The following is a 26302-nucleotide window of genomic DNA, read 5'->3' as shown; positions in this document are numbered from 1 at the left end:
AACCAGCTATGGATTACTGCATAAAGGGGCCCTTTTACAAAGGCGCGTAGGCGCCTACGTGCATCCAAAGTGCGTAAATTTGGAACTACTGCCCGACTACCGCATGCTCCGGGCGGTAATTCCATTTCTTACGCGTGTCGGAAAATATTTTTTATTTTCTACCATGCAGCACTAACTGGGCAGTAATCAGCAGTTTACGTGCGCTGACGATTACCGCCCGGTTAGCGCCCAAGACATTACCGCTAAGTTAATGGGTGGCAGTAAGGTCTCAGGTCCAAAATGGACAAGTGCCAATTATGTCCATTTTGGCCCCCCCCCCCCCCCCCCACCAAAAGGCCTTTTTTACAGGCGCGCTGGAAAATGGACCTGCGCAGTCCAAAACACATGCCTACACTAGCGCAAGCCATTTTTCAGCGCGCCTTAGTAAAAGGACCCCAAAGATAAGACAGCCTTGTATGTGGTCCCATTTCTGCATTAAACCGTGCCAGATAAGTGCTAAATATCAGCACTTAACTGGCCAAGTGCTGACTCCGCCCCCAGAATGCCCCCAAAATAGCCAGTTTTCAGTTTGCCACCTCTGGTATTCGGTAGTACAGGTTAGTGAATACTGCAGTAAATTTCTTTTTTTCCATTGCTGTGCCAGTAATATGACATGGTCGTGATATAATTACACTGGTCTTCAAGTTGGGCCCACTATCTTTTAAAGGGGCCAGCCCTTGATAGCAACAAATTTGTCCCCTGATCTTTAGCTAAAATTCCCTGTCCCAAATCTCTAACTACAAATAAAATAAATAAATGAATGAATGAATGAATAAACAAATAAATAAATGCCCCTTTCAAAAGTAACTCCCTCAATCCCCCCAAATCCCCTATCAATATTATTCCTTCAGACTACCAGCCCCCATCCTGTTTCCAAAATAACCCCCAATCCCCCACCGCAATCATCTGTCAGTATTACCATCAGACTCCCAATCCTCTAACCCCCCCTAAAAAATACTCCTGATCCCCCACTCCCTGCACCCTCCCACACTTCTCGGGAGAGCCTGCTTCAAAATGGCTACCTCAACCCACTCGGCAATTTCTTCTACAACTTTCATATTCATGTACCTCTGCCATCTGGCCACACCACCTGTATAAATAATTACTATTACTTGTTAATGCAGTTGTTCCCAGAGCTGTCCTGGGGTACTTTTGCCAGCCAGGTTTTCAGGATACCCTCATGCAAATTTCTCTCAAGCATATTGATTGCAGATATCCTAAAAACCTGACTTGCTAGGAGTCCCCCAGGACAGGTTAGGAAAGCCCTGATTTATTACAGTTTTTGAATATAAGGAAATTCTGTACTTTTGTATCATTTAAACAAAAGAATGCTAGTTTACATTAACAATTGAAGACAGCTTTAATTAGCTGTTTACATTAGCATCTGAAGACAAGATGAGAAGGAACAAGTAATTTTTGCTTTGCATCTCATCAAAGTGAACTCACAGTCCCCAGCAGCAGGAAGCTCAATGATATCACACTTTGAAACTTGAAAAATATTCAGAGACCATCAGCAGCAGGGAATGAGTGCTGATTCCATTGGTACCATACAGCAACAGTGTCTGATAGTGTTGGAACACATTGTTCACATCGAAGCTAGGAGATGGGCTAAATTCAAGAATGTAAGTATAAAATAAATGAGAGAACATGAGGGAAACACTGAGCTTTCCCACGACAGAATGTGAACTCCTTTTTGAAAAGAGGATTGAATACCTGTCACTGTTCCAAAGTTTAGACCATTGGACTCGTGATAGACTCTTGCGCTTATTTTAGAAGTGCTGTTTATCTTTTAATTATGCATAAACGCCTAAATCAGAATTTTACACACCTGGGATATACATATCTAAAACTGAATAAGGCAAGGGAGTATGGTCTAGGCATTCTGGAGGAACTAGAGTGAGCCCAAAAATAAATGTAACGTTGCAGAAAGAGAATGCAGGTCTATCTCCAAAAAGAGCGACATAAGGATTCTCTCCTGCTAGCCAGGACACCGAGGAATGGGCAGGATTATCCCCCTAGATATTTGGTGCCAGCATGTTCAGACACCGGCACTACATAAGACAGTTATGTAGGCCCCAGCTGAATATCGGCCGGGGATCAACAAGGTACCCTGTGCTCCTCTGATTCCCCCCCCCCCCCCCTTCATGGCTCCAGTCTCAATTCCCCATTGGCAAGGCCCACAACCCCCTTCCACCCCCGGCAAGGTCTACTCCCCCCACTTCACAGGTCCAGATCTCTTCCACCCTCCCGAGAAGGCTAGAACCCTTCCCTCGGTCAACAAGGTGAAACCCCTTCCCACCACCCTAACAAGGCTAGACTCTCCTGGGCCTACCAAAACTTCCTGGTGCTCCAGTGGTAGGATGGAGGAAGGAGCGAATCCCACTCACTCTTTCCCCTAGCAACTTCCATGACCTCTCATGGCAGCCTCGTGGTACTATTGAAGTACTGTGAGGCTGCTGCTAGAGATCATGGCAGCCATTTTGTCAAAGCACCCACTAGGGGCAGGAGCAAGTAGGATTTGCTCCTGCCCCCATTGCACTACTGGACCACTAGAAAATTTAGATAGGTCCCCGCCCCCCAGAACCTATCCTGAATGGGGTGGTAGGAGGGGTGTTTAGCCTTGTTGGGAGGGGTTATGTGGGGGAGTCTGGACCTTACTGTGAGGGATTGGGGCCAGAGAATTGGAGTGGGGGAAAGGTAATAGGAGGAGCACAGGACACCTTTTTATTTTATATGGGTGTTGGCGATATTCAGTGCTGGCACCTGCATAGCTAACTGGGTGAAAAATTAGCCTGTATAGCTATAGGGGTGCGGCACTGAATATTGCCAGCACCCACATAACTCCTGGCTTCTCCCCAACTCTTCCCCCCGTACCACCACAGACCTGCCCACTTCAAATGTGGCTGATCAGAGCCAATATTCAGCAGCACTGCTCAGTTAAGAGCTGCAGAATATCAGCAATTAGGTGGCCACAAGTGATTTAAGGAGTCTCTCCTGCCTGCTTAAATTGCTTTGAATATTGGCAGGTATACCAGAAGATTTAGTCACAACTTGAGTGGGGGCAAAGATTAATCTAGTAGTTAAAGCAGACAGCTGAGAAACAGGAAAGCTAGGGTTCAAATCCTGCATTTACCATTCACTTTTCTTAAGACCTTGGGCAAGTAACTTCATCCTCTATCACCTCATGTACTGCCTAGATTATAGGGGGGGGGGGGGGGGGAACTTTTGCATTCGTTTTTAACTCACCTTGAGCTTGCATTTAAAAAAGAAGTGATTAGGGGACTCTAGCGATTCCAGTGCAGCAAATGAGAGAAAGCCCATTCAGTTCCTATGGGCTTCCTCTCATTTGCTGTGCCGGGAATTGCTAACTTGGTTTAGTATGAGGTCCTAAATTTCCATTCCTCTTCCACAGAACCAATAAGTTATAAATACATGTTGCCCCTGTCTGAGGACTGTGATTATTACCCATACAGTGAAACAGGACCCCAGTCACTACTGGGATTGGTTCTCTGTTTCTCTAGCAATTGTTCCTAGAACCTGAGCTGTTGGTTTCTATACTGGTAGGATTGACGTGTTTTCCAGGGCAGAGGTATAGACTGTGTGTGTATAGTTTTACTGTCTTTAGCATGACCTCAAACTAAACCTAGACAAATGTACTACCATTTCCTTTAATCAATCTAAGACCTGTTCCATAGTATAGCCCTTTGTTGTGCTTTACCTGTGGTTGACACTGTGTGGGTCTTGGGGCTGACTCTAGATAGTTCACTTTCCTTTCATCATCATATTTCTTAAATTCTGAAGATCTGTTTTGTTTTCAAGTTAAGGATGCTTTATTTTGTTTGTCTCTTATTCTCTACTTCTGCTTTCCGTATTCTTGTCCACATGTTAGTAATTTCTATCTTGGAGAACAGTAATGCTTTGCTGTGCGGAATTAGTCAAAAGGAGCAATGGTACCTTCAGCTAGGACAGAATGTGGCCCTATGCCTTCATATGGGTGTTGGGCGCTTTGACCATATCACTCCCCACCTACGGGCTGGGCATTGGCTCCGTCTCTTATAGGGTATCTTTTAAGCTGTTGATACTAGTGTTCAAGGTTCTACATTCTGGCTACTCTATATCCTTCTCAATTTTTTTTGCCTTATAATCCTTCAAGGACACTTCGCTCTTCACAAGGCCACCTCTTTCACCTCTGTTCATCTTTCCTCTATTAGAAATTAACTATTTAGTGTACAGGGCCCTACCTGATGGAATTCTATCCCACTGGACCTTTGTTTAGCATATTCTTTATCTGATTTTAAGGTTAAACTTAAAACATATTTTGTTTCATCAGGCATTCGGTCTTAGATGCCCTTCGCTGTCCAGTTAAGATATGGGTGCCTGATATGCCACAGTGTTCTCTCCTGTTCTCTCTGTTGCCTTACCTCTATTTTTCTGTATTATTGTAGTTCTTTTTCCTCATTTTTCCCCTACATTAAGGGCTCCTTTTACTAAGCCACGGTAGTGATTCCCAGCATGACAAATGTGACAAAGCCCATTCAATTCCTATGGGCTTCATCACATTTGCCACGTGGGAATTACTATCAGAGCTAAATTTGTAAACAGCTTTGATAGTTTTCTCATAAGCGATATATTAAGTCTTGAATAAACTTGGGAACTTAAACATGAGCAAAACTTTAACTAGGTGAGTACATTCACTTTAGCAAGCAAGAAATCAAAGAAATCTGAGTCTCAATATACTTAGCAGCACATGGGAGAATAACTAGTGTTTGTGCCTTGTAGCGCTATAGAAGTGATAAGTAGTAGTAGTAGTAGTAGTAGTAGTGGTAAGGAAAAAGTCCAATTTTCCTTAGAACTCCCTTCACATACCAGGGACTCTTCACTTGCTCTGAACAAATCTTTAGTTCTTCATGCTAACTCCTCCTAGAATCAGTGGCGTTCCTGGGGGGGGGGGGGTGGGTGGGTGGGTGCGGTCGGCCCCGGGTGCACGCTGCTGGGGGGGGGGGGGGTGCCACGCGCCTGTCAGCGCCGCTCGTTCCGTGCTCCCTCCGCCCCGGAACAGGTTAGTTTGAGTGGATTATGGGTCTGGGTCACCTTCTCTACAGTGTACTGCACTGACCACTAGGCTATTCCAGGAACCTTCTTGCTGCTCTAATAGGACTGGCCTTAATATCTGAAGCTGTCATTGAGGCTGGTATGTACTGTATCATTTACATCTTTATGGGGTGGGATGGGGGTCAGTGACCACTGAAGGAGTAAGTGGGTGTCATTCCTTTATTCCTGCAGTGGTCATCTGGTCATTTAGGGCACTTTTTTGTGGCTTATTTGTTAATAAAACAGGTCTAGACCAAAACGTCCAACTTACAGCCCTAGATGTTTTTGTTTTGTTCTATTATGGCAGAAAAACATCCAAGTGTTAGGAGTGCCCAGATCCCACCACTACCATGCTCTTGGCATGCCTCCTTGTGATCTGAATGCACTTCTGATGGACGTCATAGAAAAATGTCTAAAAATTGGTTTTGAAAATACCAATTTGGACTTTTTGTGAGAAAAGCGTCCAAATGCAGATTTATGCCACTTTTTGGATGTTTTTCTCTTTGGAAAACGAGCCCCCCCCTAGTAACCTATGAAACTTTGTAAGTCTAAGTTCTTTGAAAATCAGTCCCGTAGTCAGGCTGCAGAGCTAAAAAATATTCATCTGGCACCATGCTCTCCTCAGGAACAGAGGACTAGATGGAGAACACACTTTCCATATAAACACTTATCTAAAACAGTGGTAACTTTATTCTCTAGTCACTTCTCCTTATTCACCAGAATAATTATATTTTAGGACTCAAACTAAAATATGTATGGCAACTTTCAAAGTCAAGCTAAACATCCATATAGTTGCTATGGAGCTCTGGATATGATGGAATTTGGACACAACCATTGTAGCAACCTCCCAAGGGCATATACTGTACTGCTGCTAGAATTCTGCACAAAAAAAAAAAATTAAATTCTGCACACAAAATTTGCAAATTCTGCAAGTTTGTAATAATTTAAACACTATTTTGTTTATCGTTTATTCATTTACTAGACCGTCACTTGTTACACTATTACAGCCCCCCTCCCTCTACACAGATACCAGTCATATTTTTCACAGCGCCCATAGTATCCACCTTTTTTCCAGCCCCCTATCCTGCATCCACAAATAGCATCCACCTTTTTTCCAGCCTGCCCTCCCTTCACCCACACACCACCCATAGGTTTTCCACACCCACACACCATCCATAGTTTTTCCACACCCACACACCTTCCATAGTTTTTTTTCCAGCCTCCCCACACCCACACACGATCCATAGCTTTATCCAGCCCTCCTGCTGCCATACACCATCCATTTTTTTTCACAGTCCCCCCCCCCCCTGCACCCATATACCATCCATTTTTTTCACAGCCTCTGCCCAAAGCCCACCAGGTTTGGGAGACACTTTTCCAGTTCGGGTTTCCACATGCTTTCCAGTCCAGGAACTATGCACCACTCCAGAAGGCTTAATAACAACTTCAGCTTTTTATTGTAACTTCTGAAACTGGCAAACTCTTGACTCAGTGATCCTTAACAGTCAATGATATGATAACACAATGTCAGACTTTTGTCATTCTGTGGGGGACACCTCGACCACTATACTGCTCGGGAATATTTACAGGGAGCATTTCTCTCCAGGGCTAGTCACATATATACAGTTCCTCCACTTATGCCTATCCGGCAGCCAGATGTAACCCCAGGGCTGTTTTCTCCTCCTCCAGGTGCGCTCCGTTAGCACTAGGCACAGATCCCTAATGGCCATCCTTCCGTGGGTGTACCTCGCAGGGCAGCACCCCGGCCTTGGGCAGGTTTCTTCCTGCTCCAAACCCCACTCGCAGGCCGGACTTCCCAATCCACCCGAAGCTCTGGCTCCTTCACCAGTTGTTGTAAATTGGACAACAACTGTCCTTTGATTTTAGCCCACACTTAAGGTGGCACCTCAGGATCCCCCTTCTCTTTCGGGTCACTTGGCAGGGGCTTGCACGCAACCAAAGACCTTTTCCCGCCCTAATTCTTCTCTTTTATCTCCTCCTCCCAGAGCTGTCATTCTTCCACACTTGGGCACTATCTTTTTGCATTTTATTCCCTACACACTCCCCATGGGCTGGGCTTCCTCCCACCCAGGGACCTCCCAGTCTTTCCCCCCAGTGACTCTCTATCAGGGCTCACCTCTTCAGTAATCCCAACAGAGGATTACATACACATAGAATTTGTACACATTAAAAGGTCTCATGTGCATTAAAATACATACTTTTCAAAGCCTTTCACACAATATTTTCTGAGTTAATATTTAAAAATCAGATTAAATGTAAGGTGCCCAAGGACCTGTTTCAGGAAGTATGCTCCTCCTAGTGGAGGACATATTGACAGTGACAATGTGTAGCCAATCATTGTGTCATTTTCGGGCTGATATTCGAAGCCATTTAAGGGAGCTCAGAACTGGCGGTGGAAGATTTGAAGAGAGGATTTCTTTTGATTTCCAATCTAAAACCTGCCAGTTTTGATTTTTTTTTTTTTTTTTTTGGAAGCGGAAGAAATCTCATTCAAGCCTATAAGTGCCAGTACTGAGAAAGAAACGTGCATGAGTCCAGGCAAATCCAAAAATGAAAACACACATTAGCCTGTTTTCTGTGTTTAAATATAAGTCTTCCAAGTAAAAAAAAAATTGAAAGCTTATATTTAAGGGTGCAGAAGAGTGGCGTCGATGTGTGCTGCATGGTCGGGTTTGCTTGGTACATACGAACAAGAGCTGCAAACATGAATAGCTATACTGGGTCAGACCAATGGTGCATCCAGCCCAGTATCCAACAGTGGCAAATCCAGATCACAAGTACCTGTCAGAAACCAAATTCTATGCTACCAATCCTGGGTAAGCAGTGACTTCCCCATGTCTATCTCAACAGCAGACTATGGACTTTTCCTCCAGGAACTTGTCCGAACCTTTTTTAAATCCAGATATGCTAACCGCTGATACCCCAGCTCTATAAAATCAGACTTTAAATATTTATGTAATATGCATAAACCATTATTTAGGAGTTCGTATCTAAAATCCAAATAGCAAGCATAGGAAGTGATATTAGTATATAGAAATTTGCTAATGCAGTATCTTTAATATGTGCTGTTCATTTTTGATTGCTTATTGCTTGCATGGGTAGCAAAGCAAGTTTTTCTTTTTATAGTTATTAGTGTACTCTGGATTTAAAGTATGGTAAGTTTTTGCACTTACCATGCTTTAACAGCAAAAATTGACATGCAGGAAGTGCAAAGGCTGTATGATAATTATTGAGGATATGCCCACTATGTCCTCTGCAGTAACCTCACTTTGTGACAACTTAATACTGCTTAGGAACAGATATGCAAGGCGCAGTGCCCTGTAGGTGCACGGAGCCATAAATAACATGGTGCCGTGCACCGATGGGCATGCGCGCTGAGGCCAGCGGGGAGCGAGCGGGGCGAGGGAAGGGGCAGGACCCCGTCGCCAAAGGCTCCCCGCTGGCAAGCAGGAGGAGCTACAGGGGGGTTAAAAGCCCACGAGGAGGGCCGGGGTGACCTCTTCCTGTGGCCAGGGCAAGCGGACTACACCCAGCCCCCCCTCCCCAGTATAAACATGATGTACACACGGATAAATTGTCGCAGCTTTGGCGGGGTACCCAAGCCGGATGGTATTAGCTAGGCAGCTGGCAGCTGCGATTACAATACGGCCCCTTTGCTGTGCGGCGGGGGGCTCTGTTCAAGATTAGCTAGTCTTGCTAGGGTGGCGGACTTGGCTAGGGGGTTATTGAGCCAGAGGCTGTAGTGGCTTGGGTATGCCCAGGGTTAAGATATGTGAAGTCTTTATTGAGTTACTAGTAAAAGAGGCCCGTTTCAGAGCAAATGAAACGGGCGCTAGCAAGGTTTTCGTCACCAACACCCCCCCTCCCTCCCTCCCTGGCCAACCCCTTCGTTGTTCTGCCATTGCTCCGCCCCCAACGCCATGACGTTTGACGCGAGGGCGGGGCCTGGAGCGATTTCCCACCCCCCGCCTCCCTGCCTCCCTCCCTGCCAACCCCTTCGTTGTTCTGCCATTGCTCCGCCCTCGAGGGCGGGGCCCGGAGCGATTTTGGTGGCTTCACCACCACGAACCTTCGAACCTTTTTGAAGGAAGTCAGGGCTTGGCTTCACTGACGTCAGTGTCCTCAGAACGTTGAGGGTGAGTTTTATTATAGTAGATGGTGGTTAATGCAGGTAATGGGGGCCCGAGGGGTCTCGGCTGCCTATGTTACAGTGTGTTGCTGCCTTCTCCAAAATCACCAGTTAGAGAGACAGAAACATCTGCTACTTCTAACCTCCACTCTAAGACACTTCAACCAATTCCTTTGGACTTTACCATTCTCTGGGGATACATCAGGGCAAATGGTCTGGTCCACTCTACACTTAGGGCCCCTTTTACTAAACCGCGTAGGCTGGCATGGAGATCAACATTTTCTATATCTGGGAATGAGCAACAGTGAAGGAGTTACTGCCTGGTTACCGCGTGGCCCTTGCAGTAATTTCAATTTCAGTGCATGTCCGCTACGTGTGTCTGAAATATATTTTTTATTTTCTGGACGCGCGCCAAGTGGCATCTGACACGTGTAGGTCATTACCACCCAAATTCTTTACTTCTAGGTCTATGGCTGGTGGTAAGGTCTCAGACCCAAAATGTACGTGCGGCAATTTTGATTTTGCTGCAGATCCATTTTTTGGGGAGGCAAAAAGGCATTTTTATAGGTGCGCTGAAAAATAATTCTGTGTGCACCCAAAACATGCATCTACACTATCGCAGGCCATTATTCAGCGTGCCTTTGTAAAGGACCCCTTAGTCTCCTCTCCCTCTTATCTGTATGCTTTCCTGTGCATAGGTCTCTATGGAAGGATACAAAAGCCCCTTTATACAAGCAAGACTAGGTGGCACCAAAGAGCAGCTTCAGTCCACCGTTTTCTGAGTCCAGATCTGTGCTGGAGTTGGGCTAACTCCTGGCAAACACACAGTGAGGGACCCTTCCCCCTTGTGGTTTTCTTGAAACAGGAATGGTTTGCCTTTGCCTTTTGTACAATGTGAGTCACAGCTATGTTTCTGGTGCCGACCATGTGTGTGTGTGTGTGTGTGTGTGTGTGTGGGGGGGTAGGGTGGCATAATCCAGATTGACAATGCTACCAGAACCTGCCCAGCATTCAGGGCTAAATGACTTGCCCAAGAACACACAGAGTTCCCGTGGGATTTGAACCTGGGCCTTCTGGTTCCCAGCCTGATACTTTTAACTATTAGGCTACCTCTCCACTCCTTTCTTCTGAGCTGATTTCTGGAAAAAGATTTTTGTTTGGGAAGTAACAGTTAATAATAACTGCCTTGACGTTCTGAAACCGCAGTTGAAGGTCCTTCCATTCCTCTATAAGACCATATTAAAGTAACTATAGCAACACCTGTCTTCTGACCGAAGTTCAGTTAGTGTGAATCTTTATTGCTGCTGCTCTATGTTCAAAGTTCACACACGTCACTTTTACAAACATAAAGTGCATCATCTCCAGCAGTCCTCATCTTTCTTGTATTCTTGTAACAAAGACAAGGCCAATAACAAAAAAACATCCTCTCGAACAAAGCATAAAACCAACGCCATGCCATCTAGACAGAAGACTCTGATGTTCCTGTCTGGCTTCTTTGCTAGTATTGGATCTTTCAGTGTTATCTGTGTGGCTCTTGGAACCCAGAACTGGGTCTCCAGTGTGATTGCTTACAAGGATGCAAACTCTAATGGTATTATAAGCATCACTTATGGACTCTTCGAAGGTGTATCTGAAAAGGAAAAGCTGGATGGACCTGGATTGGGAGCAGAGGCAAAACACTTCCGAGGTATTTATTTAATTCATTGTGGCTTTAATATCTGAATCAACTAGGAAATGCAGACCTAGTGTATTTCAGATGAAAGTTCTTGTAAAACTTGCTTTGATTACAGATATTTATTTTTGATACAATTAATTCAAATATCAAAAATATGCTTGAACGCTGTTGCCTTTAAATTAATCTATGATAGATCAGCTGAAACGTTTACTTCATCTCCAATATCAGTACATGTTTATAGTCACATAGAAACAGAAATAATGGCAGATTAAACAAAAATAGCCTATCTAGTTTGCATATCCGTACCAATTACTCAACTCTATGATCCCTTTTTCTTCCTCAGAGATGCTCTGTGCATATCCAGTGTGTTTTTTTCTAGCAAAAAAGGTGCCGGTACTCATCAAATGCGAGGCCACCCTTCAGGGGTGGGGTGATCACTAAGGGACCCACCCCACAATAGCCAGGCTCCCTGCAACCAGTCACAGAATCTATGACAAAGCAAAATTGGTGTGTAGAGCCTGAGCTCTTTCATTAAAACTTGAGACCCATGGGTCAAATTTAGCAGACAATGGAAAAGGTGCCAGTACTCAGTACCCCCAAGTACCCCCTCAAAAAGAGTCCTGTGCATATCTTATGGTTTCTTGATGCCTTTTTTATTAATACATTTTTGATTAGCTTTCGAAGTTAACCCTTCTTCTTCAGATCAGAAGCTAATCAAGAAAATGTATTGTTAGTCCACTAAAAAAGGTATTATCTTATTTTCTTTTCTATGGTTTGTTTTTATTTATTACCTTTGAAAAGTGGACTAAACCACATCACTCTACTCATGCTTTATTGACTTCGGATACAATCTTCATCTCCACCACCTCCATGAGGAGGATGTTCCATACTTCCACCACCCTTTACGTAAAGACGTATTTCCTTAGTTTACTTTTGAGTCTACCCTTTTATCTTCAACCTATGGCCCCTCATTCCAGAGCTCTCTTTCAGTTGGAAGAGGCCTATCAGACTGACAACTATTCATCAGCCTATGTTTAGCATGAGGCACTACATTGTATTAACTCTTCAGCATATATGATAAGGGCACGTTGTTGTTTCATTGATAAATGTGTTTATTTTTCTGCATTTATGTTGTTTTCTGGGGGAGCTGCCTTGGTTTCTTCCATTTTTTTTTTTAGTTTCTGTGCTGTCCCTCTTTAATTATTCGTATCGTTAATTCACCTGCATTTAGTATATACATATATTTATATCTATACGTGCATGTATATACGTATTGTTTTCCAGTTTATAGTCACCCTGCTACAGTAGCACTATATATATGTTTTTTAGGATGCACTGTTGTTGTACATAGGGCTCCTTTCACAAAGCGGTGGTAAGCCCAACACGGGCTTACCGCTCGCTAAAAAGGAAGTACCGCTGGGCTATCACAGCAGCCTGGCGGTAGTTCCCACCCCCAGCGTGCCATCATATCCGGCGCTACACAAATATATTTATTTTTGTAGTGCCAGTGTGTACTCGGCAGTAATCGGGCAGTGCCGCAAGCTGCCTGGTTAGCTCGGGAGCCCTTACCTCAGTGGGTGGCGATAAGGGCTCCCCTCACAAAATGACCATGCAGCAAGTGCTTCACTTGCCGCATGGCCATTTCTTTAAAAAAAAAAGAAAGACGGATTGAGGAATGTCAGGGGGGGGGTCTAAGATGGCGGACGCTACTCGTTAACGCGCATCGGGGCTCTGCGGACTTCTATTCCTATTTTCCTGAAATTACTTTTAAACTACAAACTATGCCCCATACAAAAAGGAAAGGGCTGGTTAGGGGCTTACCGACTGCGCCCAGAGCCTCCCAAGCAGTCCAGCGGACCCTTGATGAATTTGCGACGAGTACTCCACGGGATAGAGAGGCGAGGAGCCCTGCTGTGGGAGCGATCGGAGGAGCGGTGGCTCCCCTGGGGCTAGAGATGACGCTTTCCTCGCCCGAATTGAACCCGCCTCCATGTCCAGCAGAACTCCGTGGGGAGGTGGAACCTTCGGAGGTGACCGGAGAAGGCGCCGAGGAGAGTATCGCAGTCGGAACCCCCCCCGGAAATGCTGTTGAAGGTTTTCATCAGGAGCCAGGAGCCCGCGTGGAGGTTTCTCTGGAAAGCATTTGGGCAATGCTACAGAATCTTCATAAGACAACTTCGAAAGCTGCCTTGGACACGGCTTCATTAGTGATTAAGGTAGATTCTTTGCATGACTCTTTTGAAAAATTCAAATTAGATTCTGAGAAGCAAAAGGCTTTGTTTCAACAAGAACTTACCTCATTAAAAAATACAACTGAAAGTTTGATTAAGGATAAGATTATCCTACATAACAAGTTAGATCAAATTGAAAATTTCAACAGACGCCTCAACTTGAGGGTATTAAACTTTCCAATTATGACAGAGTTGGGCCCAATGGAGTTATTTAAAAAATATCTAATTGAAGTTCTCCACTACTCCTCTGATTGTATTCCTCCGATTAATAAAATATACTATCTCCCAATTCCACGAAAAAATGAGGAGCAGCAGAGAACAAAGGTTCAACAGGATTTACAACCTTCAGGATTACAGGATCTGACAGCATTTCTTGAGAAATCGTTGACTGAGATCCAATCTCGTACTACTTTATTAGTATCTTTTATTTTTGAGCCCGATGTTAATTCAATTATGAAACTATTCTTTAAGAACTCTCAAAAATTATTCTATGGTGCTCGAGTATGGATCTATCCGGATGTGATAAAATCCACCCAAGAAAAGAGGCGGAAGTTTTTGTTATTGAGAGAGGATGTTAAAAAGCTAGGAGCCAGTTTTTTGCTGGCTTATCCTTGTAAATGTCTTATAAAGTATCAGGAAAATAAGTATACTTTTTTTTGAGCCTGAACAATTGAGAAGTTTTGTTGAATTAAAGAAGCTTGCTAAATGACTTTCCAGGATTAGGGTTCAAGACAGTGTTAATATGCCTGTGGTTAGCTCTAGGTCTTAATTTCTATAAAGTATGATTGTGTTAAATTTCTCCTCAAATTTTCTGACCCCCTTCCTTATAGTTGTGGTCTAAGAAAGGGAGATTCGTTTTTTTTTCCCCCTGTAATTATTTACTTGATTTAATATGACTTATGTCTCTGTATTACCTAAAGCAAGGTTATCTTGTATATTATTGTTTGAAATTATAAATAAAAAAAAAAAAAAGACCTACCTTTTACCTGCTGCAGTAAAAGGGGGCCTCGGTAAGTGTTAAAAGCACGCGCCGATGCCAGCGCAGGCCCCCTTTTGCCACAGCTTGGTAAAAGGAGCCCTGAGTGCTTCTTGTTACAACATTACTATACACACACGTTTTTTGACACGCTATTTATTTGCGTCATGCTACTTGCTTCCATGTTCTTTACTGTTCAGTGATTTTTATCTCTTTTGATTAGATGCTGTTTTAGTGGACACATTTGCTCTTATTGTCCTTTGTTCATCATTTGTGTCTGGTATCTCTGTTATTTCCTTTTGTGAGAACAACTATATTTTGGATAGTGTTAATGTGGCCATACATTTAATACATTTACAAAGGCGCGCTAACGTTTTTAGCACAGGCTAACTACATAGATGCCCATAATATTCCTATGGGCATCTACACAGTTAGCGAGCACTAACTTTTAGTGCACGTTAAAGACACTAGTGCGCCTTTGTAAACAGGGTCCTGAGTATTTTAGTGTTTTTGTGATTTTCTATTCATTACATAGAGTATTTATATTTTTAAATAGTTATATTTGTATCTATTTATATTTACATATTTATATATCGGTTTTATGTATTTATGTTGTATTTATATTTTTAATTGCACTTTTTTATTATTATTCTAAATGCTTATTAGTTGTTATCATATTAACTTATCACTTATCAATTTAAGTTTTAAAATTCATAGGGGCCATGGTAAAAAGTGGCCTGCGATAGTGTGGGCATGTCTTTTGGGCGAGCGCTGGGCCACTTTTTTCCGCGGCTGGGAAAAAAGCAGCCTGTACTAATATTAAAACTAATACGAGCCTATTTATGGTCTGAGCCCTTACTGCCACCCATTGACTTAGCAGTAAGGGCTCACACACTACCTACGTGGTAACCATGCAGCGAGCACCAATGTAGGCATACTGCCGGTTACCACCGGGAACGCCCCCCACGGTTGAAAATTATTTTCTACCGCAGGATTCAGTACATGTCAATATCGGAATTACTGCTGGGTGCACGCACTATCCCGGTGATAATGCCTATTTGGCGCACGCTACCCAAGCGTCAACCCCCCGCCACTTAGTAATAGGGCCCCTTAATGCGTTATCCTGTATTATATCTCATATTGCACAGATGTTAGTTGAGAACTATATACATTTCAATATGTAGGTTTTTTTTATACAGTGGGGGAAATAAGTATTTGATCCCTTGCTGATTTTGTAAGTTTGCCCACTGACAAAGACATGAGCAGCCCATAATTGAAGGGTAGGTTATTGGTAACAGTGAGAGATAGCACATCACAAATTAAATCCGGAAAATCACATTGTGGAAAGTATATGAATTTATTTGCATTCTGCAGAGGGAAATAAGTATTTGATCCCCCACCAACCAGTAAGAGATCTGGCCCCTACAGACCAGGTAGATGCTCCAAATCAACTCGTTACCTGCATGACAGACAGCTGTCGGCAATGGTCACCTGTATGAAAGACACCTGTCCACAGACTCAGTGAATCAGTCAGACTCTAACCTCTACAAAATGGCCAAGAGCAAGGAGCTGTCTAAGGATGTCAGGGACAAGATCATACACCTGCACAAGGCTGGAATGGGCTACAAAACCATCAGTAAGACGCTGGGCGAGAAGGAGACAACTGTTGGTGCCATAGTAAGAAAATGGAAGAAGTACAAAATGACTGTCAATCGACAAAGATCTGGGGCTCCACGCAAAATCTCACCTCGTGGGGTATCCTTGATCATGAGGAAGGTTAGAAATCAGCCTACAACTACAAGGGGGGAACTTGTCAATGATCTCAAGGCAGCTGGGACCACTGTCACCACGAAAACCATTGGTAACACATTACGACATAACGGATTGCAATCCTGCAGTGCCCGCAAGGTCCCCCTGCTCCGGAAGGCACATGTGACGGCCCGTCTGAAGTTTGCCAGTGAACACCTGGATGATGCCGAGAGTGATTGGGAGAAGGTGCTGTGGTCAGATGAGACAAAAATTGAGCTCTTTGGCATGAACTCAACTCGCCGTGTTTGGAGGAAGAGAAATGCTGCCTATGACCCAAAGAACACCGTCCCCACTGTCAAGCATGGAGGTGGAAATGTTATGTTTTGGGGGTGTTTCTCTGCTAAGGGCACAGGACTACTTCACCGCATCAATGGGAGAATGGATGGGGCCATGTACCATACAATTCTGAGTGACAACCTCCTTCCCTCCGCCAGGGCCTTAAAAATGGGTCGTGGCTGGGTCTTCCAGCACGACAATGACCCAAAACATACAGCCAAGGCAACAAAGGAGTGGCTCAGGAAGAAGCACATTAGGGTCATGGAGTGGCCTAGCCAGTCACCAGACCTTAATCCCATTGAAAACTTATGGAGGGAGCTGAAGCTGCGAGTTGCCAAGCGACAGCCCAGAACTCTTAATGATTTAGAGATGATCTGCAAAGAGGAGTGGACCAAAATTCCTCCTGACATGTGTGCAAACCTCATCATCAACTACAGAAGACGTCTGACCGCTGTGCTTGCCAACAAGGGTTTTGCCACCAAGTATTAGGTCTTGTTTGCCAGAGGGATCAAATACTTATTTCCCTCTGCAGAATGCAAATAAATTCATATACTTTCCACAATGTGATTTTCCGGATTTAATTTGTGATGTGCTATCTCTCACTGTTACCAATAACCTACCCTTCAATTATGGGCTGCTCATGTCTTTGTCAGTGGGCAAACTTACAAAATCAGCAAGGGATCAAATACTTATTTCCCCCACTGTATGTACAATTAATTTGTTTTGTATTTAATATTATGTTTTTAGTTAAGAGTCTTTTAATTATATGTATGTTGTTTTACAGAAAAATATATTTATTTATTGGGATTTATTAACCGCCTTTGTGAAGAGATTCACCCAAGGCGGTGTACAGTAGGTACAGTTTAACATAAAACTTATAATTTTGTTAACAGCATAACAATAGTAAAATAACCAAGAATAAACATATATATAATAAATGAGGTAAACTTTAGAAAACAGTAAGTTGAAACCTAATAATAGAACTACCGTGAAACAGTATAAAAAATATACACATTTAACAGCACTGGAATTCAAATACCAGAAAAATAAAACAATGTTAGCATAATACTAATGATACACCTAATAAGCAAGCATTAGAACTTTCAACTAACATAGATATGATGCTAAAGATGTTCTACAATACGGCTTGACTCCTGAGGTAGGCACATCAGGTGCCGAATGCAGGACTGCATCGAGTGATTTTTAGCCATTATTTCATCAATAAATCACTTGCTTTGGAACCACATTGGTCTATTCCCTTCTTCTCTTTATTTCTGTTGTGTGGACTGTGATTAGGGGGATAATTCTGCTGTTTTGGTTTTTTTTGTTGTTTGTTTTTTGCCCTGTGCATTTATACCATGGACATAGTTAAATGTCTCTATCATATCTGTCCTTTCCTGCCTTTCTTCCAAAATATACATATTAAGTGCTTTAAATCTGTCCTGAAATGCTTTATGACAAAGACCACTGACCATTTTAGTAGCCACCCTCTGGAGTGACTCCATCCTGTATACATTCTTTGGAAGGCACTGTCTCAAGAATTGCACACAGTACTTCAAAATTAGGTCTTACCAGAGACTTACGCAGAGGCACCATCACCTCCTTTTTCCTGCTGGCTGTTCCTTTCTCTATGCAATTTAGAATGGAAGCTGGTCACAACAGGGCTTTTGTATTAGAGGTTTTCGGTTATTTTGGGAGCAGTTCTATAACTGGGTGCCTGATAGGAGCCTATTCTATGAAGAAATGTAGGTGTCTACTTTCCCTTACAGAATACTAGAGTAACAGCAAAAATACATGCCTGTAAGTTAGGTGTGATCACTTATGCCAACAACAGAGCTGGTGTAAGTGTGTTCATCTAAGTGATGGAGATGCGTTCTTAACATATACTATTCCCAGACTCTGCCTAGGTGTACACCCACATGTAAAATATGTGCAACGTTTGGTAGTCACAGAAGCACCGGTTGTTCAGAGGAGACAGTGCTCTATTTTACCAGTTGAAAGTATAGCAGTCTTATTCATACTGAAACATATGCGCGTATATTTACTGTCATACAAAGGTGGACTGACTCCTGCTGCAGGCACTCTTGCTGAAACACAGTCCTATTGAGTCTTGTTGTCCTATTTACTGGCAGCAATTAAAAGCAGTAGATGTGAATCGCTTGTTTACTCTTTCCAAAAATACTAGGACTGGGGGGCAAACAATGAAGCTAGAGAGTAGTAAACAAATTGGAGAAAATATTTCTTCATTCAATGTGTAATTAAACTCTGGAATTAGTTGCCAGAGAATGTAGTAAAAGCGGTTAGCTTAGCGGGGTTTAAAAAAATGTTTGGCCGGCTTCCTAAAGAAAAAATCCATAGACCATTATTAAAATGGACTTGGGGAAAATCCACTGCTCATTTCTAGAATAGGCAGCATAAAATGTATTGTACCTTCCCAGGTACTTGGCTACTGTTGGAAACAGGATGCTGGGCTTGATGGACCTTCGGTCTATCGCAGTATGGCAATACTTATGTACTTATGACTGTACTCTATTTATGTGGTTTAATGAATTTTGACTTCTTAGTTTGGGTTTTTTTGGTACTTTGGGCCCCTTTTACTAAGTTGCGGTAAAAAGTGGCCCACAGTTGCGTGGGTGCATAGGTTTGCCGTGCACTCAGGGCCAATTTTTACTGCAGCCGTAAACACCCTTTGTTTTAACAGAGGCGGTAAATGGCCATGTGCTAATACAAAAATCTGCATGTGTCCATTTACTGCCTGAGCTCATACCGTAAGGGCTTATATGCTAACCTGGCGGTAATCGGTCAGTGCGCTCTGCTGCCCGATTACTGCCAGGTGTGCTCATACCGTGGGCCCGCGTTACAAAATAGAAAAATATTTTCTGGTGTGGGAAATGGCATGCAGCACAATCAGAACTACCGTCGGGTGCCTGAGTGTGTGTGCCTGGCAGTAATGCTGATTTCCCTGTTTGGTAGCCCTTCCGTCCGTTAGTAAAAGGGCCGTTAGTGACTGACTTCCATTTTTTGTGTATTTATGAATAAATTGAATCAATACCACATCTTTTGGACTCTTTGGTCTCCTTTTTCCTCACTACCTTTTTTCCATTTTGGCATCTATGCTTGAGGTTTTGTTCTCCTTTTTGTCTGTCTGGTAGATTTTTTACTACACAGGCCACAATTAAACCACACACCCAACAGGACCCCTTGCAGTTTCTACGTATTATTGATATCTATGGGTAAACCGAGCCCTTTCTGAAACTGCTATTTACATGTGCATGTCATTTTCATCAGTAGATGCCAGATTTTCCATCTGGAAATTGCAAGTAAGGCTTCTGAAATAATCTCTTTAAGGCATTGTATGAATAGCAGAAAATCTGGTTTGTCTTAGTCTATTAAAAGGTTATTCAACCCCTGTTTTTCTCTGGCCCATAGGAATTTATTTCTCTACATAATCTTTTGCACGCCTCTGAAGAAAATCAAGGCCAAAGAAGTTAAAGATTTGTCCAAGGTCATTCAGTAAGCAGTTTAGCTCCAGCAATATTAACAAACTCTTGCTCTAATGGGGTCACATCTTGATTCTGAACTGCCTTATAATATCTGCTTGTTATACTACTATCCTGTTACACTATTATCATGTTACCATGATTCTTCTGTAAACTAAATGTCTATCTTTCTATTATGTCTTCACCACCAAGATGTATTGTAAGCCACATTGAGCCTGCAAAAAGGTGGGAAAATGTGGGATACAAATGCAATAAATAATAATAATAATTCACATACAGCCATTTAAACTGAGCCCCAGCTTTTGAATTAGCTTTGCTTTAGAGTTACATCAGTAAGACATAACATATTATTCCAGCAATGGTGATCAACCATTCCAAATATGGCTATTTAATAGGGATGTGCATTCAATTTGTTGTGCCTTAAAAAATGTAATGGGTGCTAAGCATAGGCGTAGTTTGACTGTTTCATTTGGGGGGGCAAAGAATGGGCGGAGCATATTAGCATATCATTTGCATATATACATATGCAAATGAATATGCTAATATGGAGGAAGGAAATGAAATTTACAGGCAAAATATCACAGATGCACATTTCAAAAAGCTGACACATTTCAATTAATAAATTATGAATAAAATACTTTTATTTACCTTTGTTGTCTGATCATTTAGTTTTTCTATTCGCTTTGATCCCAGTGTCTTCTGTTTTATGCAGTGTCTTCTTTCCAGTAGGCTTCCCTCTGCTCCCCACCCTCCCAGTCCCATCCATCTCTTGCTCCTTCCCTCTGCTCCCCACCCCTCCCAGTCCCATCCATCTTCTGTTCCTTCCCTCTGCTCACCATCCCTCCGTCCCATCCATCTTCTGCTCCTTCCCTCTGCTGTGCCTGACCTCTCCCAATCCCATCCATCTCCTGGTCCATCCCTCTGCTCCCCACCCCTCGCAGTCCCATCCATCTCTTGCTCCTTCCCTCTGCTCCCCACCCCTCCCAGTCCCAACCATCTCTTGCTCCTTCCCTCTGCTCCCCACCCCTCCCAGTCCCATCCATCTTCTGTTCCTTCCCTCTGCTCACCATCCCTCCGTCCCATCCATCTTCCCTCTGCTCCCCCCCCCCCGCGAGGTCCAAGATGGTGACTCCGTTTACCCCCTCTCTTCCTCCCTCCCTCCGGCGCAGGCAGCAGTCTTTTCCAGCGTTCCTGGCAGTGGTAGCGATGTACACGCTGCCTTCGGTCTGCCCCGGAAGCCTTCTCTTCAAGTTCCTGTTCCCACCTATGCGGGAACAGGAACTTGAAGAAAAGGCTTTGGGGCAGAGCCAAAGGCAGCGTGTACAACGCTACCGCTGCCAGGAACGCTGGAAAAGACTGCTGCCTGCGCCGGAGGAAGGGAGGAAGAGAGAGGGGTAGACGGACACGCTCCTCTCCGTCCGCTTGGCTTCCCTGCCCTCTCTGTCTGCGTCCCGCCCGAAAGGAAATGACGTCAGAGGAAGGCGGGACGCAGATAGAGAGGGCAGGGAAGCCAAGCGGATGGAGAGGAGCGCGTGCCTGCATGTGTTTTTTTTTTAACTAATGGCGCGGCGGCGCCTCGCGTCATTTGGGGGGGCATTGCCCCCCCTCGCCCCCCCAGTCTACGCCTATGGTGCTAAGTCAATTTAAATGCATTAACCTAGAAATTAACACACTAAGTTGATTAGCATATGTTAACACGCTTTAAAACATTTGAATTACAACAAATGTGTGTGTTAGGATTCTGGGTGTCTGTCCCAATAGTGGGCCCTCATTGGCTCTGAACCAAGGAGGTAGGGAAACTCCAAAGACAGCAGACAGAGTCACCTCCACACCAGAATGAATGCAGAATAATCGGCATAAGAACCACAGAGATGCAGGCTAGAAATCAGGGGACTGGAACTCATGAACAGAGCTGTGAACTGGAACTCAGAAGCAGCTGAAGACTGGAACTCAGGAACAGGGCAGAGCACAGCAGAAAAGCAAACTTTGCAAGGGCAATGCAATGCATGAGTGTCCCATGGTTCCTTATAAGAGCACTCATTGATGATGTCATGGTCTCTGGTGCCCGGGATTGAGGCTGGGACCATACTGATGGAGGCAGCAGGGCACCAGGAAGGGGCTAGACAGCTGAAACACCAGAGTGAGACTTGGATAGTTCCTGGAATGAAGCTAGAATGTTGAGGCATCAAAGTGAGTCTTGGAACACGGGGGAACTGTCAGCAGAGTCATCAGTGCAGGGAGGAGACAGTCCGGAGAAGCCACGGAGCCTGACCACCAGAAGAAAAGGCAAGTCTGGATGCGGGAGCATGGCCAACGACCGTGACAGAGTGTAATGAGCTGAGACAAAACCTGCAAACTGTGAAAAAGCCCAAACTGAACTTTTTTTCTTGTACACATTCCTACTTATTAATTTATTTTTTTAAATTGAAATTTTGCTGTGTTAGGATTATTTTAAATTTAAAAAAACCCAAACATGATTGTAAAACATAAGTACATAAGTATTTCCATACTGGGACAGACCAACAGGCTCATTTTTGAAAGAGAAGGACGTCCATCTTTCGACACAAATCGGAAGATGGGCGTCCTTCTCACAGGGTCGTCCAAATCGGTATAATCAAAAACCGATTTTCTGCTTTCTGTCGCAGGGACGGCCAAAGTTCAAGGGGGCGTATCAGAGGCATAGCGAAGGCAGGACATGGGCTTGCCTAACACATGGACATCCTCGACCCATAATGGAAAAAAAGGGGCGTCCCTGACGAGTACTTGGACGACTTTACCTGGTCCTGTTTTTATTACAACCAAGGCACAAAAAGGTGGCCGAAATGACCAGATGACCACCGGAGAGAATTGGGGATGACCTTTCCTTACTACCCCAGTGGTCACTAACCCCCTCCCACTCTCAAAAAACATCTTTCAAAATATTTTTTGCCAGCCTCTATGCCAGCCTCAGATGTCATACTCAGCTCCATCACAGCAGCATGCAGGTCCCTGGAGCAGTTTTAGTGGGTGCAGTGCACTTCAGGCAGGCGGACCCAGGCCCATCCCCCTCCCTACCTGTTATGTTTGTGGAGCAAATCATGAACCCTTCAAAACCCACCACAAACCCACTGTACCCACATCTTGGTGCCCCCCTTCACCTGTAAGGACTATCTATGGTAGTGGTACAGTTGTGGGTAGTGGGTTTTAGGGGGAGTTTGTGGGGCTCAGCACACAAGGTAAGGGAGCTATGTTCCTGGGAGCATCTTATGAAGTCCACTGCAGTGCCCCCTAGGGTGCCCGGTTGGTGTCCTGGCATGTCAGGGGGACCAGTGCACTACGAATGCTGGCTCCTCCCATGACCAAATGGCTTGGATTTGGTCGTTTCTGAGATGGGTGTCCTTGGTTTCCATTATCGCCGAAAATCAGAAACGACCAAGTCTAGGGATGACTATCTCTAAGGACGACCAAAATTTCAAGATTTGGGCGTCCCCGACCGTATTATCGAAACGAAAGATGGACGTCCATCTTGTTTTGATAATACAGGTTTCCCCGCCCCTCCATCGGGACGTTATGGGAGGACGTCCTCAAAAAAACTTGGGTGTCCCTTTTGATTATGCCCCTCCACAGGTCCATCAACCCCAGCATCCTGTTTCCAACAGTAACCAATCCAGGTTACAAGTACCCGAGAAGATCCCAAAACAGTACAATACATTTTATGCTGCTTATCCTAGAAATAAGAAATGGATTTTCCGCAAGTCCATTTTAATAATGGTCTATGGACTTTTATTTTAGGAAGCCATGCAAACCTTTTTTAAACCCCTCTAAGCTAACTGCTTTTACTACATTCTCTGGCAATGAATTCCAGAGTTTTATTACACGTTGAGTAAAGAAATATTTTCTCCGATTTGTTTTAAATTTACTACTTTGTAGCTTCATTGTGTGCCCTCTAGTCCTAGTAATTTTGGAAAGAGTAAACAAATGATTCACATCTACCCATTCCACTTCGCTCATTATTTTATAGACCTCCATCATATCTCTCCTCAGCCATCTTTTCTCCGAGCTGAAGAGCCTTAGCCACTTTAGCCTTTCCTCATAGGGAAGACATCCCATTCCCTTTATTATTTTCGTCGCCCTTCTCTGTACCTTTTCTAATTCCACTATATCTTTTTTAAGATGTGGTGACCAGGATTGCACACAATATTCGAGGTGCAGTCACACCATGGAGCCATACAATGGCATTTATAATGTACTGTATATAAGACAAACAGGAATGCCAATGTAGACGTTAACATAAGTGTAATTGACCTGGGAGTGGGGAAAGACAGAAGGGTGCAAATTAAGGAGGTCTGATTGAACCCAATGCTTTCTCTTTTGGTTCATCTCCTTCCCAGCTATGGCAATCTCCATCTTCCTTCTCTGCAACATCTTCACCTTTCTCTTCCCTCCCCCAATCCAAAATATCTAGAAAAGGATCAGAGAAGGGCAACAGCAATGATAAAGGAGATGAAACACTTCCTTTATGAGAGAGGCTAAAGTTCTTTAGCTTGGAAAGGAGGGGATATAATAGGAGTTTAGAAAATCATGAGTAGTGTGGAAAGGTTAAATAGGAAATGGTTATTTATTCTTAAAAAAAAAAAATCTAAATAAGAGGATGCCTACCAAATCATAGAGAGTACTTTCTTCATGCAGTGCATAATTAAGCTAAGGAATCTGTTGCAGGAGGATGTTGTCAAGGCGACTAACAGAGGAGTTTATAAAAGCTTTGGAGAAGTTCCTGGAAAAACATCAGTAAAAAATGTATTAACCAGGTGGACTTGGGAAAGCCATTGTTTATTCCAGGAAATGAGTTATGAGGAACTGATCTACTTTTTGGGATCTGCTGGGTATTGTGAACCAGACTGGCCACAATGGACCATGGTCTCATTCAGTGTGTCCTTATGTTCCCCTAGCATTAGACCAGTAACATCTACTACTACTTATTTCTAAAGTGCTACTAGACGTACGCAGTGCTGTACACTAAATATGTAAGAGACAGTCCCTGCTCAACAGAGCTTACAATCTGATCAAGACAGACAGACAGACAGGACAAAAAAGGGATAAGGGAATTACTTAAGGTGGGAATGATAAAACAGACATTGGTATTGAACACCTCATTCCTTTTTCTTCCCACTATTCCGCCCTACAACATATCTTTCCTCTCTTTCTCTCTCTCTCTCATGGGTAATTTTGAAGAGGAATGGGTTGAGAGGGGAAATTACCTTCAATCCCAGTGTCATGACTAGGGGGTGCAACTGAGTGCCTAGCCTAGCATCACATTCCTGTAGCTGTAGTAGCAGCAGCAGCAGCAGCAAACAGAAATTCAGTGTTGAGCTTGTTAGCTGCACAGGCCCTACTGAAGCCTTGCTCCCTTGCATGAGTTTTTTGGATAAAAGGAAACCTGTGCTAGAGGGTGAGACAAGGATAGGGTCTGTGGAACTTAAAAGCTGCCTGCACTGAATTTCTGTGTGCAGCCTCTGAATATGAAGGTGTCTTTTAGTTAGCCAGGAGAGGAGGAAAGGGAGAAGGGAAGAGAGAGAGAGAGAGAGTGAGAGTAGTGTCTGATGCTGGTCAGGGGATGGTAAAGAGACTGCAGAGCAGGAAGTGAAAGGCCTTGTGAAACTTGTAACAGAGAGAGAGAGAGAGAGAGAGAAGATGTTGCTGGAAAAGGAATGAGGGACCCAGAGGAAAAAAGAGAAATTAGATGTTGCAGGGTGGGGGGAGGGGAGGAAGAGATAGGGGTTTAGGTTTTATAATATCCTTAATGAATATGTGCTAGATACATTTGTGTACAGTGCAAGTAGCATACATGTACATCTATCTCTTGCATATTCATTAGGGGACTCCTGAAAACCTGACCTATTTGCAGTCCTTGACAACGGTCACTGATATATTTATTTATTTAGATTTTGCTCACACCTTTTTCAGTAGTAGCTAAAGGTGAGTTACATTCAAGTACACTGGATATTTCTCTGTCCCAGGAGGGCTCACAATCTTGGTTTGTACCTGAGGCAATGGAGGGTTAAGTGACTTGCCCAAGATCACAAGGAGCAGCAGCGGGATTTGAACCGGCCACCTCTGGATTGCAAGACTGGTGCTCTAACCACTAGGCCACTCCTCCAAAAAATACAAAGCTAGCACTGCTTTACCATGCCATAGCTGCCTCACATGACCACTCATTTGTTCAGATATATTTTCTAGCTGACACCCATAGGTGCCCAGTATAAGAGTCTTGGGGAGGCTAAGCTCCCCAGCTGCAAATATAACCTACCTTCACAAGTGAAAGACTGGCAGTAGCCCAATACAGCAATCAGCAACAGGGGACTTGAGAGGGCCTCTCTTTGAAACAGTTTCTTCTCCCTCCTGCCCTCCCTTCTGGGCTGCTGGCATCTCACATCTCTCCTGCTCCTTTGATCACTGCCGATAGTGGCAGTGCAGTGATTGTAGCAGTCTGCCTCGGATTCTCGGCCTTCTCTGCCACACGTCCCACCTTTGCAGAACAGAAGTTGCATCAGAGGAGGCAGGACGTGTGGCAGGGAA

General features: G+C 43.9%; 1 protein-coding gene across 1 annotated transcript in view; it reads left to right on the top strand.

Moving 5' to 3' along the window:
- The first annotated feature begins 10620 nt into the window (after window positions 1-10620).
- CLRN3 (clarin 3) overlaps window positions 10621-26302 on the top strand; it is a 36892-nt gene continuing 21210 nt past the window's right edge. The window contains exon 1 of the mRNA XM_030204802.1: window positions 10621-10967. Coding sequence (XP_030060662.1) covers window positions 10733-10967 — 235 coding nt within the window. The 5' untranslated portion in view covers window positions 10621-10732. The remainder of the gene's footprint in view (window positions 10968-26302) is intronic.

The sequence above is a fragment of the Microcaecilia unicolor genome, chromosome 5 (genome assembly GCF_901765095.1).
Source record: "Microcaecilia unicolor chromosome 5, aMicUni1.1, whole genome shotgun sequence".
NCBI lineage: Eukaryota > Metazoa > Chordata > Amphibia > Gymnophiona > Siphonopidae > Microcaecilia > Microcaecilia unicolor.
This window is presented reverse-complemented; position numbering and strand designations above follow the sequence as displayed.